This window comes from Pimephales promelas, chromosome 25, assembly GCF_988280905.1.
Source record: "Pimephales promelas chromosome 25, fPimPro1.hap1.1, whole genome shotgun sequence".
NCBI classification, from domain to species: Eukaryota; Metazoa; Chordata; class Actinopteri; order Cypriniformes; family Leuciscidae; genus Pimephales; species Pimephales promelas.
In genome coordinates this window covers 3,100,027-3,118,134 of record NC_142793.1, presented here as the reverse complement: position 1 = coordinate 3,118,134, position 18,108 = coordinate 3,100,027, and the positions used below count along the sequence as shown (strand labels likewise).

Genomic DNA, 18,108 nt, shown 5'->3' with positions numbered 1-18,108 from the left:
ATGATTCACGCTAAAGGATTTATGACGTCTTGGGTTCGGGTGTTATATAGGGTTGGGTATCGTTTGAATTTGAACGATTCTGATTCCGATTCCGATTCCTTGTTTCGATTCCGGTTCCTAACGATTCTCGATTCCGATTCTTTTAAGAGGCAGGGTCAAAAAAGTTTAGCTAACCTTGCTAACCAACGGTCTTTCTGAAGGAAATACTCCTTCTGGAAAAATACACCTTTTGTCACAAATTTTGCATTTTGCCGAGATTTCGTTATTTTTAGAAAAGTGAAGCCACACTTTGGATCGCCGACGTAAGCTACTCATGTTCGACTCGCGTGGTTATGCCAACACTTCCGGTAGACGCTTCTTCGTTGGTGTTGTTCAGCGGTTTCTTCTTCCGCTCGGCGGACTGTGAATATCGAAACTAGGAATCGAAATTTTTACTTTTGAACGATTCCGGGAAAAACGAAAAGTTAGTCTCGGTTCCAATCGATACTCGATTCTCGATACCCAACCCTAGTGTTATATTAACGATAAAGGGTGCCATGTGCGTAGTATAGCGCCGTTTTTGCATATAGCGTTCTATATGACGTTAAAGGATGAGAACGGGCTGGTATGTGACATTGTAAAGCATTGTGCTATGTAAAGTTGCTATTGCTACAAGGGTGGGTTAAGATGTAATGGAAGGGTCTACTCCTGATGCAATTAAATTTTAAAATGTAATTAACCGTAAAAACCTGTATCTACACTGTAAAATGCATCTATACTGTACTCTTTTTAATTATTTGTAAAAAAATGTACTAGCAATTTGAGGGTTTTTTTTTTTCAAAGTAAACCCTACATAATTTTTTTCCAGGGTACACAATAAGTGCATTGCATTAAATTATTAATTTAAATGCTAGTACATAGGTAGTTCTTTTCCCTGCCATTAGTGCACATTTACGGCACTCCATGTTTTCACCTGTTATACAGTAGGGGAACTATTAAGCATTTTCTGAAAGAGGACATGATATTACAATCAAAATACAGGTGAAAAAGCAGCAGAAGCATACAATAAAAGTGTTGCTTGAGCACATGCAAGATAACGTGATTATCATACATTCAACAGCATATAAATCAAAAATGCCTAAAGTTAATTAAGGAAAAGTCGACCCAGGACAAGGTACATGACTGTGAAGCTTTGGGTGTGTTGTGGAAGCAATCTTCTCCAGCTTTGTTTTGATCATCATACTGAATCCGATCAGGACATAGTCTTTAATATTAAACAATTTCCACAGCATTTCGTTGTAAACCAATTTTTTTTTTTAAATAAAATACCTACATTCAAGTGTTGATAAAAATTGAATGCATGAAGATATAATTGTTTTCTTCTTATATATTGCATGTTCAGATATAAATTCAATACAGTAAAATATTCTGGGGGCCATGACATTTTTTGTGAAAATGATAAAAAAAAAATCTGGCAGTGGCAGGCAATTATTATATTGAACAAAAACACTTAAATGCGCAGTATATAATTTTGACAGCTAGCAATTTAAATGGCTAGTGCAGTTCAAAAAAAAAAAATATTGTAGAATTTGGACACTCAACTGAGATTGCCCTGCTCTCAGTAATTGAAGCTCTGAGACTTTCTTAGCTTCCAAATCCTCAGTTCTCATCTGCTGCCTTTGAGGAAGTTAACCACCAAATCCTCCTGTCAATCCTGAAAACAAAGGGGATCTCTGGAATTCTGGTTCTTTGGTTCTTACCTCTGTCTAAGGCCCAACATCTAGCAGCTGAGATACCACAGGGCTCAGTGCTTGGACCACTTCTCTTCTCCATCTACATGACATCACTAGCATCTGTGATTCAGAAATATGGCTTTTCCTAACAATGCTACACTGATGACACACAACTCTACCTCTCATTCAAGCCAGACGATCCAACGGTTGCTAGGTATAAAAAAACAAACAAAAAAAAAACAACTAGGTATAAAAATAGATCCCCTACATTTTTTAACTTAAAGTTATATTTGGCGAAACAGCCAAATCTAACTTTAAGTTAAACCAGACTGATCTCATGAAGTAGCGTATGTATGACACGCCAATTCGTATTTCCATTTTTGGCGTGCTATCAAGGCAAAATGCTGTGTTTTCTGCCAACTGGTAACTTGGGGTTTCGAAATACTTTTGGGTATTTGGCAGTGGGCGAGATCACACAGACCAAAACAAAAACAGATATTCCGACACGGAAGACACATTTCAAAGTAGAATAACTGGCTGTAACTGCTTTTCAGAGGGGAAAAAGAATGTTTCCTAAATATCTGCAAACATATTATGGTGCATTTATGCTTTACTACAGACAAACTAATAAATCAAGCACCTTTAAAATAAAATGGGACAAAAATAACAGTGGTATAGTCAGGGCAAATGGAGGCAGCATCATCAGGTAAAACAAGAAGTGAATAATATGTGAACTAGGTCAAGAGTTGCTTACCTCCCTAAAAAGAAAGCTATGTAGAAGGTAGAGCTGTTGAGATTGACAAACTGGAAGAGGAACATCTTGAGGGCAAAGCTGTTTTCCCATTCCGACTCTGTCCGTGGGTGTTCTATATCACATGAAAGCCATGCGAGAATCATTTGGGAAGTTCTGCACTGCATGTTATAGCCATGAGGTAAAGTTTCTCACATGCAGTGTGACGACTGCACGGATTTCACTCTCAACCGAATCAACACCTACCCAGGTTTGTAAGTAGGTAGGCCACTTTTTCATAGACCTGTTGGGTGAAAGAAAATGGAAATAGTACCATTAGAGAAAGGAAATGGAAATAGTACCAAAGCTGAAAATATGGACTGGAAAAACAAGAGCATTTCCATTCCATGTGTTCAGGAGAATAAAATTGTCACATTAGTGCCACATAGTTACTTTTAAACTTATTGTAACCTTAACCCTACCAGTATACTAATACTGGTAACACTTTATTTTGATGGTCCCTTTTGATTCTGTTGACTATACGCAAGTAACTTTGCAACTACATGTCAACTAACTCTCATTAGAGTATTGGTGTACGGTCTGTTTAATCTCTGCAAACTCTTTATTGTGAGGATCATCAATCTACTGACTATAAGTAAGTTTGCAACTACATGTCAACTTATTCTAACCCTTCAGTCTGCCAATACTCTACTAAAAACGGAGACCTTTTGCTACGTTTGCACCTTCTGTGCAGACTAAGGCCCTGTTTACACGAGAACGCTCGCGGGTGAAAATGTAAAAATATTTTATCGGATGTGCCTTTCGTTTTCACTGCGACAGCTTTTTTGGGGCTTAAAAACGCAAAAAAGTGAAACCACCCTCCCGAGTGAAAATCTTCCGTTTTAGGTCTTCGTTTATTTTCCGTTTTAGGCTACACGGCAACAATTCTGAAGAGAAAACGCAAAAGTGGCGTTGCGTTATCACTTTTTATTCTTCGTTTAGACGAGCGTTTTGGGTGGGAAATCCGCGTGCAAATGGTGACGCAAAAGTGTGTGAAAATCCAACATGACATCATGACTTTTGCGTAAACATACACGCCACTTTCGAGTCAAGTGGCGTGTTATCTCTACGCATTTTGAGCTATCCGCATGTATCCACGTGTATGCGTGTATGTCTACGCCATTAACGTCCGAGTGATTCCGCGTGTCTGTACACGCCGTCAAATGTCCGAACGAAACGAAGCAAAATGTAGATCTAATTCTGGGGAGCGATCTTTTTTTTTTCCTAGAATGGTAAGGGAACAGTCATAAATGCCATTAACCCCAGTGACGGGTAGGTTTAGGGACGGGGTAAGTCATATATTTATATAGCGTTAAGTCAACAGCGTACATAAACACGCTGAAAAGCGATTATGCGTCTTGATAGCACGCCAAAAATGGAAATACGAATTGGCGTGTCATACACACGCTACTTCATGAGATCAGTCTGGCAAATCAATGTAGTATCCACTCCAGGCCGCCAGGTGGCAATGTGGAGCACCGCCACACAACAACACCAAGTCCGCGCGCCTGAGTACAACCTTCACTGTCAAGCAGACTTTTACGCTTTTACCCTTTACACGGGATGTCTCGTCCAATCAGCGATCAGTATTCCATTCGCCACATATACCTACCTTTTCCGTTTTGTCTGACTTGTCGTTGTGTTTTCTGACTTGTTAATTTGTTTTCAGATTTGTCGTTGTGTTTTCAGATTTGTTAATTTGTTTTCAGATTTGTTGTTGTGTTTTCTGAATTGTTTTTTTTTGTTTTTAGAATTGTGATTTGTTTTGCACCTCTCGGCCACCGTAGGAACGCGCCGGTGGAGCGTTTTTTTAATATTTCCACTCTAGAGGGTGGTTTCACTTTTTTGTGTTTTTAAGCCCCAAAAACGGCGTCGCCGTGTAAACGAAAGGCACATCCGATAAAATATTTTTTACGTTTTTACCCGCGAGCGTTCTCGTGTAAACAGGGCCTTATAGACAATTGAATGTGTTAAAGGGAAGATCAAAATAAAGTGAAATTCTAATACTCTACTAACAATCTAATGAGAGTTAGTAGACATGTAGATGCAACAATACTTATAGTCAACGGAATGTATTAAAGTGACCGTCAAAATAAAGTGAAACCAATTATTTTTCCCTCTTTTTGTGTCGAGCTTTTGGATAAACTTTTTAGTTTAGGGGGACTTTATTGTTTCTCTCTTGGTGGTAAGAGGCCTTCGGGACAAGATAAAAAACACTAACCACATTCAGAGACATTATAATCATAAAGTTGATGCAGACTCCAGTGCCTGAGGTGGCGAATTGCCAATTCTTCTTCACAAACTCCCACTGGAAGGACGCAAACTTCTCCATGGCAATGAGCCGGAACACCACCACAGCAAACACGGCTGTCAGAACCAGAGAGATCTGGAAGAAAAATGATGAGAGGTGAACAAGGTGTCAAACTGAAATGATGGAAATATATTCGGTTAAGTCTCAGAATTTTTCTTTATAAACTTAGGCATGGTTTTGATATGCATTGTCTTTTAATCTAAGACCACAAGAGGGAGACAGTTATTTATGTGAGATAACTTTAGCTAAATTGTTTCTTTTAAATTGAAATACTCTTTAGGGCTACAAATAGTGTTGGGAACTGAAATACTGGAATCAAAATGTTTATGACATTCTGTAATATCTGCATTAATTTGCCTGTATAGATGGAGCATCAGCATAACATATAACATATGCAGCAGACTACATACAACAGGCTCCATTAGAGTCTTTAATCAACAATTACATTTTAACTACACTCTTAGAAGAAATGGTTCTATTTAGAACCAGAAATGGTTCCATCCCCCGCTTCATATATGGAACTCCAAAATGGATATAGAACCATCTTTTTTTGGTAAAAGGTTCTATTGACCAAATATGGAACCCCAGGGTTCTATATAGAACCCAGATTAACCCTTTTAATAGTGTATAGAACCTTTTAGGGGTTCCAAATACGTAGCGCTGATAGAACCTTTTCTTCTTTACTTCTAATTATTTTCCCATGAGTCCCACTGATGTGGTGGACATTACTTGGCTTTTATGTAATTAAAGTGTAGCAAGTGTTGCAAATACTAAATAAAATAAAGTACATGTGCTAATTAAATGGTTAAGGTTTGGGTTCGGTTTGCTTGTAATAATGCATAATTTACTGTTATTACTACATGTAACGTGTAACTATGTCTTGTTAAAGTGTTGTTTTAATAATTGTATATACCTATTTTTCTTGAATTATAATATAATGTATTATTAATTAAATTATCTCATTGCATAAGTGGCTGCTGGAAGCATTGATAAGAACTGTCTTCTAAATGTTGTCAATTCCTCCTTACTCAAAATTGCTAAAAAGATGGGTTACCTTTTTAGTGCCTACATGTTCCATGCATTTACTATAGAAATAACAGAAAATGATGCATAACAAACAACAGCTTACCCTAGTGCATATTGTTAACTGATGTGTAATTACACAATAACAAGGACATTTAAAAAAAAAAAGAGTGAAAACATGTTTTTATGGAATTGTTACAAATTTTCATGACGGGTGACAATAATTCTGTTCTGACTGAGGTATAGCTCTATAGGGATATTGTGAACACTGAATCTTACCATGAAGAAGATTCCCGAAACAGACACCATGAGTCGGCTGAATTTGTCTGTGAAGGGCTGGAAGGGCTCTGGTTTCCCTGAGATAGGGTTCACTCTCTCCTTCCGGGAGTATTTGGCTTCAAACTGGGGCCGTAGTTCCTCCTTTTTAACAAACACATCATATTACTCATAAAACATTTGTTTGAAGATATTTGTACAGCTTTCATGAATGAATCTCATCACACAGATGTTCAGCATCATCATCTGCTTTGGCTGGGCATGATGGCCAGTGATGATGTCATCCAGAAGTTGTTCACATGAGCTGAATGAGTTAACATCAGTGCCTGAACATGATATACATTTATTAGTACATTCTGCAAAATGGCAGTTAAATATATAAGGGACTGTATACGGCTGCAGTTCTCAAACTTTTCAAGCCAATTATCACGTCTGATCGAAATACACCGTCCAAGTATCACCCTTACTCTTCAGTGTACCAATGTCGATGTAAGAACATAGGATACATATTAAAAACAAAGATAATAGGATTAGTTCACTCAATGAAATGAAAATTCTGTCATTCCGAACCCATATTGCTTTCTTTCTTACTTGAAACACAAAATATGTTTCTAAGACTTATCATGTTGCTCTTAAAAACATAAAAGTTAAGCTCCAAAATAGGCAAAAAGCACAAATGTAGTCAGTGAAAATAGTGTGTTACATTTAAGTCAAGCCTTATTAAGTCATTCGATAACTTTACGTGAAGACCAGACCAAAATGTCATTACGCACGAGAATAAAAATTCCACAGTTTTGTGGAAGAATAAAAGTCATACGATTTAGAATGACATGAGTGAGAAGATAAAAGAAGGCAGAACCTTAAATTTTAATTCATATACGTTATTTTGAAATGATTACAAATTTGAAATAAAATATATTGAAATAAATGTAAGATGTTTTTAAATAAATTTAAGTTGTGCACACTTGCTGCCCCTTTTCCACCAGCATTAGTTCTGGTGCTAGTTCCCATTCCATTTCCACCGGGTTCCGGACCGAGAAAGCTGGTTCCACGCCAGCCCTAAAATCTAAATCTGATGTGGAACCAGGAACCAATTATCAATTAAAACTTAGATTAAATTTTTCTAATAACAGTTTGGCTAACTAGCTGCTGTGTTAACATCTGCAGTAAAAAGTAGCTATTAAAGGGTTAGTTCACCCAAAAATTTAAATTCTGTCAGTATTTACTCACCCTCATGTTGTTCCAACCCCGTAAGACCTTCGTTCATCTTCGGAACACAAATTAAGATATTTAAGATATTAAGATCACTCCTGCATACAGTCCATAGGCTTCTTGAGGTACTGGCTCTTGCTGTCCTCGAAAAGTCATTAAAGACATCGTTAAAATAGTCCAAGTGACTACAGGGGCTCAATCTTAAGTTTATCAAACGACGAGAACACTTTTGTGCGCAAAAAAACAACAAAAATAACGACTTTATTTCAACTATTGGTTTATTTCTCCCTCTGCGCGAGTCAGGTTACTAGTTTAATAGCGTAAGCTTCTGTTATTGTACGTCACACGCATCACACACACATGACCAGCGTCGGCCAATAGTGAGCCTACGTGTGACGTAGCTCTACGCAATCACACTACGTTAACTGACTACAGGCCCATGGAGAAGGAAGTGAATAGTTGAAATAAAGTCGTTATTTTTGTTGGTTTTTTTGCGCACAAAAGTGTTCTCGTCGTTTGATAAACTTAAGATTGAGCCCCTGTAGTCACTTGGACTATTTTAACGATGTCTTTAATGACTTTTCGAGGACAGCAAGTGTCATTCCCTCAAGAAGCCTATGGACTGTATGCAGGAACGATCTTAATATCTTAAATATCTTAATTTGTGTTCCGAAGATGAACGAAGGTCTTACGGGGTTGGAACAACATGAGGGCGAGTAAATACTGACAGAATTTTCATTTTTGGGCGAACTAACCCTTTAAAAACAAAAACAAAAAAACTACCACAGCTTCATGACCGTTATCGCTGCGGTTCTTGAAATTGCAAGGCTTAGCACCACCTCTGGCACGAGAATCAGCACCGTCTTGGTGGAAAAGAGGTTTGTAAAATGCTTCAGGTGCATGAACCAGTTTGAGAACCACCATTATACAGAAACTAGCGACAACAGAATTCTACTGGGCAACGAATGCAAACGCCACAGCAAGAATCCAACCACATCTGATCACTTTGATCTCTGGATTATTTTGAGGTGTTCCCTCAAACGCTTTAAACGTTCACGCATCACACAAATTAAAAAAAAACAAAAAAACAATGCTCAATACATGAATTCGCCGTCACTCTGCGCATGCTGATGTGTGATATATGATTCAAGAAGGGCTGTTCACACTGAGATTTTATCACGGAAAGTGAATATAACTGTAAATCTGGCTATGGTTGGGTTTTGCTGAGAGTATAGGCTCATTGGAAAAACGTGCCTTTATCTGCCTTATTTTAGCTAAACTTCAAAAACTTAACTATACATATAATTCAGTGCAGTTTTCATCTGAAATGACATGAGTAGCAACAACAACATTTATTCCTTTTCACACAAATTATGATTATTGATCAATGGATTTTGACGTGGTTCCTAGCGCAAGACTATTGAATGACCTCAAAACATTTTTTTACCGTACTCCATGATTTCTAAACTAATACTTTACAAGTTCACACGTACAAATAAATGTATTTGGTGCGCTGTCCGAGGGGAGGCTCCGAGCTTGGGCTGGGATAAAAACTAGGCGAGAGTGAGGAGACAGAGTGGTGGAGGGATGCAGAAATCTTTGGAGGAACATGGGTGACTTGGTTTTGTATATGCACTCACCTAAAGGATTATTAGGACACCACACTAATACTGTGTTTGACCCCCTTTCGCCTTCAGAACTGCCTTAATTCTACGTGGCATTGATTCAACAAGGTGCTGAAAGCATTCTTTAGAAATGTTGGCCCATATTGATAGGATAGCATCTTGCAGTTGATGGAGATTTGTGGGATGCACATCCAGGGCACGAAGCTCCCGTTCCACCACATCCCAAAGATGCTCTATTGGGTTGAGATCTGGTGACTGTGGCGGCCATTTTAGTACTTTAGGGGCCATTTTAGGGGCCTAAAGTGTGCCAAGAAAACATCCCCTACACCATTACACCACCCCCACCAGCCTGCACTGTGGTAACAAGTTCTCATTCTGTTTACGCCAAATTCTGACTCTACCATCTGAATGTCTCAACAAAAATTGAGACTCATCAGACCAGGCAGCATTCTTCCAGTCTTCAACTGTCCAATTTTGGTGAGCTCTTGCAAATTGTCGCCTCTTTTTCCAATTTGTAGTGGAGATGAGTGGTACCCGGTGGGGTCTTCTGCTGTTGTAGCCCATCCGCCTCAAGGTTGTGCGTGTTGTGGCTTCTTCACAAATGCTTTGCTGCATACCTCGGTTGTAACGAGTGGTTATTTCAGTCAAAGTCGCTCTTCTATCAGCTTGAATCAGTCGGCCCATTCTCCTCTGACCTCTAGCATCAACAAGGCATTTTGGCCCACAGGACTGCCGCATACTGGATGTTTTTCCCTTTTCACACCATTCTTTGTAAACCCTAGAAATGGTTGTGCGTGAAAATCCCAGTGACTGAGCAGATTGTGCAGACGTCTGGCACCAACAACCATGCCACGCTCAAAATTGCTTAAATCACCTTTCTTTCCCATTCTGACATTCAGTTTGGAGTTCAGAAGATTGACTCGACCAGAACCACACCCCTAAATGCATTGAAGCAACTGCCATTTGATTGGTTGAATAGATAATTGTATTAATGAGAAATTGAACAGGTGTTCCTAATAATCCTTTAGGTGAGTGTACATGGCTTTTCTGACATAGTAAGACCACATGGAGCACTACGAATCCCATGAATCGCTAGTCACAACACTCAATAAAAGAGCTTGAACACTAAAGAAGCAAGGTATAATTGCATAGTTGTTTCAGCAAATGTGTTTTCTCATGTTTCATGTTCTCATCAGTTTGGTCGTAAGGGTAAGCAGAAGTAGTGTAGGTAATACGTTATTATCAAATGCGAGTATGTATCTTTTAGAACCACTCACTAGGTATTTCATTTCCAAACTGCTTTGATATGTATAACAACCAGCATAATAAAACATTCCCAGATTCACATTTATTATCGGTTTAAGATGAAACTGAACACACTTTTTTAAGCGTCACTCACTGGACATTTCACTTTGACACTTTTGCGCAATGTGCTAGAAACAAAGTAATATGATTTTGAAGAAATATCGCTACAGGCACTTTTTGCCAAATAGCCTGGGTTGAAGCAAAACCTATTTCCCTTCCATCTTGCTGACATTTGACTACAGCATCCAACAGAAGACGTATACTCCCGTCGGCAGACGCCGAATCACGTCACAGCTCATTTGCTTGTTAAAGTTAAACCAGATGTTTTGTTAGAACTAATCAGTGTGAACACCCTTAAGACGTATTCCCATTGGGAGCTAAGCATGCACAACAAAACATTATACAGTAGGAGGCACACTCACAGAACACACCATGACAGGGATTTTACACTATAGGAAATACAACAAACAGCACATAGATTGGCCACACACCAGTTACAATCGTTAATGAGCTTAATGGTCATTTTAACAGGTCTATTTGGAAAGACATTATAACATCAAGCAACACAATTCCAGCTGAAAGGCAGGAAGGCAGGCTCACCTCCTCCTCCTCCCAGTCAATCAAATCCCAATCGTAGGTTAACTCCGCTCTTCTCCTCTTCCAGAACTCAAGGAATACTGTGGCTGTGATGGTACAGGAGGAAGCGGTTGGATATGAACATAGAGCTTTGGAATACAGGACAGTTGGACTTAAAGGCATTAGTCACAGTGTTTAAAGGATTAGTTCACTTTTGAAAAAACTTTTGCTGATAATTTACTCACCCCCATGTCATCCAAGATGTCCATGTCTTTCTTTCCTCAGTCGAAAAGAAATTAAGGTTTTTGATGAAAACATTCTAGGATTTTTCTCCATATAATGGACTTCAATGGGAACCGGATGGTTCAGGTCCAAAAGACAGTGTTAATAACAGTTTCAGATGCAGCTTCAAATGTCTTTAAACGACACCAGACGATGAATAAGGGTCTTATCATGCGAAACGATCGGTTATTTCAAAACTTATTCCAAAAATGTAACTTTTATAAGGACAAATGCTAGCCTTTCTCCATTCTGTGAGGCGCGTTTGCAACGTCACGTATTACGTAATTACGTTCAAAAGGTCACGGGCGACGTAGCCAGAAGTACAGAGTCAGAGTGTTTACAAGTTGAACGCATAGGTTGAACGTGAAAACTAACTCAAACACCGTTTACAAAAAAGGAATTAAAGGGTAAAACAGCGATGTCGGACGATTTTGATTCTGTACTTCCGGCTACGTCGCCCGTGACCTTTTGAACGTAATTACGTATTACGTGACGTTACAAACGCGCCTCAGAGAATATAGCAAGGCTAGCATTTGTCCTTAAAAAAGTTACATTTTTGGAATAAGTTTTGAAATAACCGATCGTTTTGCATGATAAGACCCTTATTCATCGTCTGGTGTCGTCTAAAGACATTTGAAGCTGCATCTGAAACTGTTATTAACCGTCTTTTGATACTTGAACCATCCGGTTCCCATTGAAGTCCATTATATGGAGAAAAATCCTGGAATGTTTTCATCAAAAACCTTAATTTCTTTTCGACTGAGGAAAGAAAGACATGGACATCTTGGATGACATGGGGGTGAGTAAATTATCAGCAAAAGTTTTTTCAAAAGTGAACTAATCCTTTAAGGTGAATAGGGCAGGTCCCTTTAGGCCTACACATACTCAATGTACGTACATGATATAAGTTCTTCAACTATGCATTTTATTATGCATTTGAGTTGATTATGCATTTGAACTATGCATTCCACTCCACAATTTCTGCTGGTTTTGTTTTTGTGTTCATAAAGTACATAATATGTCTTATCCACACACCTGGTTGGTTTCGTTCACCCCACAACATGTTATCAGAGATGTGTTTATCCGCATTTCACGCCAGCTTTGAATGTTCATTCAATCAGAATTTTGGAATCGAATCGATTCATCTTATAATTGTTTCAACTCACTGGTAGACATTCAAATTCAATATTGCTTACAGAATGTAATCAGCTAGTTTATTCAAAAGCATGACTTTTCATAAATAATACTAAATAAATGAAGTAAAACTAAGTTAAGTACTGTGAGGTTTTCATGTTAAATGTAAAAAGTGAACAAAACTACAGTACTAAGTTCACATCAAACATTTCTACCAAAGGACTTCATGACCCACTTTTGTTTCAAAGCAAAAGAGCTGGATGGAGAGAGAAAGAGAGAGAGAAAGAGCTGTCTTAACATATGAACTTTCAGGAATTCGACATGCAGACCCCCCTGGGTCTCTATCAGGAACAGTATGGTCCCAATTTTTTTTTAGACTCTGTGAAGCGAAGCGCTAAATGAAACTTTTTGGTTAGTACCCATCACATAAAACATTATTTACAGATGATGCGCCATGTATTGCATCACTATGTGGCACAATTTGTCTCATATTTCTTGTTTAATAAAGTCTATGCAGTGGGATGAATAACATAGTATCTAATAAAAGCAAATCAATAGCACAAGTAGAAAATCAATTGCCATCCATTAGCCGAGCAATTACCACTGAGATAAATGGAAGATTTCCTCGGGTATTATCACCCTCCTTAAAGCTACAATACCTAAGATTTTATGCTGCTAGAGGGCGCTACATTCAAAACAATAACAACGGCTTTGCTTGATGACGCCGTGGAGGAACGCGGAATGATGGGAACTGTTGTTTTCAACTCCACCGTGGATAAATCAGTCAGACGGGAATCGAAAATTAGTTGTCATGGATGAGGTAAAGTTCGATTTCTATAACTGTTGCGTTTAATGACATGCTTGTTTATCATTAAACTGAAATAACCGCAAGAAAAGTAAGGTTTAAAAGTAAATTAGTTATCACAGATGTTAGAGGAGAGCCGGGATGGTTGAACACTTTTCAGATAAACGTTGTTTTCTAAGATTCAGCCAACAGTTCACATTCTGAGAAGTATTCGCGATGAATATGACCTTACGATTTTTCACATCATATGCATAAACAACAAGACATTCTAACAATAATACTAATTTTTTTGCATCGTTTACTGACATGAAATTTGAATACAGAACACGGCGTCACTCACCTGTCAAGTAAAACACATGCAAGATCTGCGTATCTTTCTAGTTGGAGTTTTTCACGAAGTTCTCTCCATTTCGGAAATGCCACACCGATGTTGAGCTGGTTTTATTTCTCTGGGTCGTTTGGTTAAACCGTTCGTTGACGTTTGCGTTTATGAGACTTGTCTTTGTCGACAGAACCAGGTGCAATCGCTAAAGAATAATTGTGCTCCATTCCATAACAAATGCGCGAAACAAGCTGACGTTTGTTGCTTGATAGACGCTAATGCGATGATATGACGCGATTGACTGGCGACTCCCAACTCACCCCTGCTCACACGCCCCGTTTTCTTGGTTAAAATCTCAATTTTCTCGCGATTTAAACATTGTTTGAAACATTTGGAATATTGCAAGTTATCATCTTAACAAAATATATAACACTGGCCTTGTGATTTTGAGATATTTTAATGCAAAAATCTTAGGTTCCTACTGTTCCTATACATATATGGATTGCCTTTATTTTTTTCATAATTTACAGCGTATCATTTTTTTTTTCTATCTGGTGCAAATGTAATTGCCTCCCGTAACGTTATCTATAGTGATTTATGTGGAGGTCAAAGCATGACATGTTTATGTTAAGAGGTGCGTTGAAGCCCTTTCAGTTATGTCGTACACTGAAAAAAGTGAAAAGACTGTCAGTTATTTAAAGTGAATTTTATATTGGCGAGTCAAGGCGAGTGCCAGTGTAGAACGCGAGCTCCCAGACAAATCGGTTAAACTGCCCTGTTTTATTTAACTTTATGAATTTATGAACAAATATGGAGGAGAAGAAACAACGAAAAGCTAGAAGCAAATCATCCCAAAGAACTGAGAAAACAGAGACGACGATGACAACACTGGTGTGAACGAGGCTGCGGAAACAATGCAAGTTTGCATCAGCCCTATATATTCTGAAATTAAGGCTATCCGATCTGACGTGAAGACAGAACTAAACAGCTTTCAAGAGACTTTCACCAGAGACTGGAAAACTGACTTGGCAAGCCTGACCTTAAAACATCAACTTTAAACTGAACGAAATTGCTAAATATCTGAAAGACGCGGTGAATAGAGTGGAGAAAGCCGAACGGGTGGCGGATTTAGAAGAGTGGAGTTCGGAGGCTGGAGAAGTGCTTTGCCAAACCTTGATGTTCAACAAAAAATGCAAACAAAGCTGACAGATTTAGAAGCAAGATCACAACGAAACAATGTAAGCTTGTACGAAATCCCGGAGGAGGCCGGAGGTGACAACATACAGGAGTTTGTTGAAAGTTTCATCAAGACGGAATTGTCCCTCCCCGATTCTGAAGTTGGGATACAGTCACAGGGCGATCAGCCACAAGCCACCGCCAAATGCGAATCCCAGAATCGTTTTTTTTGTACTTTCCTGAATATAGGATTTAAGAGCTGGTCCTCTGTTCGGCATGGAAAAAGAGAGAAGGCGAGGGAGGCGAGTGTACTTCGACCAGGTTTACCCCACTGAGACTCCAAAGAAGAGGAAGGCATAAAACTCCTATCAGGGAAATACTCAAAGAGAAGACTCTCCGTTTCCAGTCACCACCCCCAGCTAAACCTCGGGTGTTTTTTGAGGATGGTCCGATTGTTTAGAACAGCGCCACAGAGGCGAGGGAAGACTTAAAAAAAGAAATGATTGACCACGGCTAGCACCAGAGAAGATGACACCGCTGCTTCAGCTTCAATGAAGAGGGTAAGTAAAATCTCCTGGTCAACAGCGACGCAACCGAGATGTCCACCAAGAGAGGGCACGGAAAACATGAAACAAATAACCTCCCATCTTGTTTTTGCTGCATTCTATAGTCAGATGAGTGCATGAAGTCTCCTTGTGGTGCCCGTAAAAGGACAAGTAGGGTTGAGCGTGCCCCCCAGTGACTCCAGAGCTCCTCAGTGGTTTCCCTATGGGTTGAGTTGCAATGACAAGAGTTTTTTGGCTTTATTCTGTGCCACACTCATATTTGCATCCCTTCTGATGAAGTGAAGGTTATATTCCCCCCCTTGGAAGTGGTAGATAGAAGGTATTTGTTGAAAAACTCCCTTTGATAAGCTACTCCCTTGGGGATTTATCAAAATATTGGCAAAGCTTTTGCTCTTGGGGCTTTTGAGGGTTTTTTTCGCCTGCCCTTGAGCTTAGAGATTGGCTCCAATAAGCAGTCTATTAGTTGCAAGGTTGACACGCTCTGACTCCAACTGAGTGATCTGAGACAATCTATGTTATTCCTACTATGTTTGTGCATATCCACAGAATAGTGAATGAGGTAACACTGACGGAAGCAATCACCATTTACAGTATGCCTTTAGTCAGGTACAAACATCTCTGATACTGTATTTCATTTTTATCATAATTTTTATTTTTCATTATTTCTTATTTGTTATTCTAAACTGTTTTAATTATTCTGATTTCTTTTGATTATTTTAATTTCTTCCATGTAAAGCACTTTGAATTGCCATTGTGTATGAAATGTGCTATATACAGTAAATAAACGTGCCTTGCCTTACCTTGATAGGATTAAAGTTGGCATTAAATGCTAAAGAAAAAATAAATAATGGAAATATGAGTGTCAGAATCCCCATTTACATGTTTTTGTTCACTATTTACAATTAGTTTTTTGTAGAATTAAGCAGTATATGCCTATTGCAATTAGTAGCCTATAGTAACCTATTTTATGTTAAACTAAACAGCTTTATTGCAGCTAGCCTAAATGTGATAGCGTTAGTGGCATCTGTGTCATGCATTATTTTTTATAGCCAGCAGATAAAAATATGGCTGTGATTAATAAGTTGCTTTGATTAGATTCCACACGTCACCTACTGTATAGTTCTGCACCTGCAAAACTTGCACAGATGAATCAAAAACACACAAAAAAATTACAAAATATATGAATGGAAACACATATTAGCCTGGTTCAAACCAGACCATTCTCAGTTGTAACCGAGTAATCGTCTGGCAAAGCGTCATAGACAAATCATTTCCAGAGGGGCGTCACCAACGGACGTCGTGGGTAGACCTAAAACCAATCAGAGCGATGAAGGAGATGACGTATGAAGATTGGCGAAGAAACATCTCTGAGTGTTGTTCTTTGCTCGGTTTTTAACAAAAAAGGAAACGTTCAAATCGCTTAAATCAGACATGATTGCTGATTCGAACGAGTGATGTTCGATGCCGGCATCCATTGTAATGTAGGCTACAAAATCTGCTTCAAAATCTCAGCGCTGTCATCATCGTGTAAAGCCCGTCCCAACGTTTCTGATTAGTGCCTCGATTTCGACAGATTGGAAATGGGTTTGAATGAGCTTTTTGCCAGACTAACTTCAAGTCTTCTAAATTTGCAAGAAGTTGTCTGGGTTTTCCCAGGCTAGTGTACTGCAGCTATGCTACTTCAATTTCACGCCTTCTGGAATATATCATAAACTGTAACACAATTATAAGGATTGCCACAAGGGAAATTAGTGTACAGTAATAAGCACTGACACAAGTGGGCATTAGTGGTAACTTTTATAGTGTGTTTTCCCTTTCGATTACTGTTATCGTGCAGCAACAGTTTGAAAATATTTTTTTTTTACTTACAAAGTTAGTTAAACTGCCATTTGTTTAATGTCACATTTAAAGGAAAATATCCACAGCAGTAAATCCACCATTATGTCTGTTCACATTAATATACTTTCATTTCACTCCAGGGAAGTGTTTCATTGGCTGTAGTCTGTCAATCAGACTGAATAATGAGGCCACAATTATCAAGCACAAAATCGCCACCAGGGATTCATCAACACATCCATTTATCACTGCTCTTGTTCAGAGGAGTAAACTAAAGTCTAAGCACTTTTGAAATATTTAAATGTTTGAGCTGTGAGTGCGGTCTACTGTGTCCTGATTGTATCATTTGTTGTAATGTGGGACAAAGCGGTGATTGATTACAGCTTTTAAGTCAATCCTTTTATAGCAGAACAAAGGCTGGTATAGATTCTTACCTGCCCAATGAAGGAAGTCTCTTTTATAATTATTTCATTTGTACTTCAAACCAATCTCTGACCTGTTTGTCTGTCTGCTGGTGGAAAGAGTAATGATTAGATGAAAAGATTCAGACTCACCCCATATTGCCATGAAGATAGCAAAGAAGACTGTGCCTCCATTATCAAAAAGATGGGTCACCTGGTAAGCACAAAAAAAGGCATTGCATTTTAGAACGTATAATTTGGAAATAACAGCAAGCTAAACAGCACAGTATATCAAGAAAAGAGTTGGCTTTTTAATAGTGAGAAGAATGAAGACAGGTTGTAAATGCAATAAATACCATTTGCGTCATTGGTTTCGCTTGCACACGCTACCCAGACAGCAAACTGACATTGAATCAACGTGGAAACAACGTCTCTCGTGACATTGAAACAACGTTGATTTGCTCATCGAATTAACGTTGAACCAACGTCAGACGCGGCATTCTTCAAAGCTAAATGAAATCGAAAATTGGTTTGCTTTCATAATGTTGAAACAACGCGTTGATTTCACGTTGATTTTCCGTTAGTTTTGAAAGAATGACGCGTCTGACGTTGGTTCAACGTTAATTCAATGAGCAAAACAATGTCAGATCAACGTTGTTTCGATGTCATATTTCCACGTTGATTCAATGTCAGTTTGCTATCTGGGTAGCGTCTAGCATCAGTCACTAGCACTGATGGGCAGTAACGCGTTAGAAG

The 18,108-nt window shown here is 38.7% G+C and overlaps 1 protein-coding gene across 7 annotated transcripts in view; it reads right to left on the bottom strand.

Annotated features, from left to right (window-relative positions):
* The window catches only part of ano3 (anoctamin 3), a 149,616-nt gene that overhangs the window by 20,295 nt on the left and 111,213 nt on the right, over positions 1–18,108 (bottom strand). For 5 of the 7 annotated variants that reach the window (XM_089127566.1, XM_089127564.1, XM_089127568.1 and 2 more), the window contains 7 exons: positions 17,506–17,566; positions 10,855–10,937; positions 10,677–10,703; positions 6,116–6,256; positions 4,724–4,888; positions 2,710–2,746; positions 2,467–2,578 (listed from right to left, as the gene is read on the bottom strand). In XM_089127566.1, coding sequence (XP_088983692.1) covers positions 2,467–2,578; positions 2,710–2,746; positions 4,724–4,888; positions 6,116–6,256; positions 10,677–10,703; positions 10,855–10,937; positions 17,506–17,566 — 626 coding nt within the window. The remainder of the gene's footprint in view (positions 1–2,466; positions 2,579–2,709; positions 2,747–4,723; positions 4,889–6,115; positions 6,257–10,676; positions 10,704–10,854; positions 10,938–17,505; positions 17,567–18,108) is intronic. The other 2 variants (XM_039656763.2, XM_039656764.2) reach the window with 1 other exon arrangement.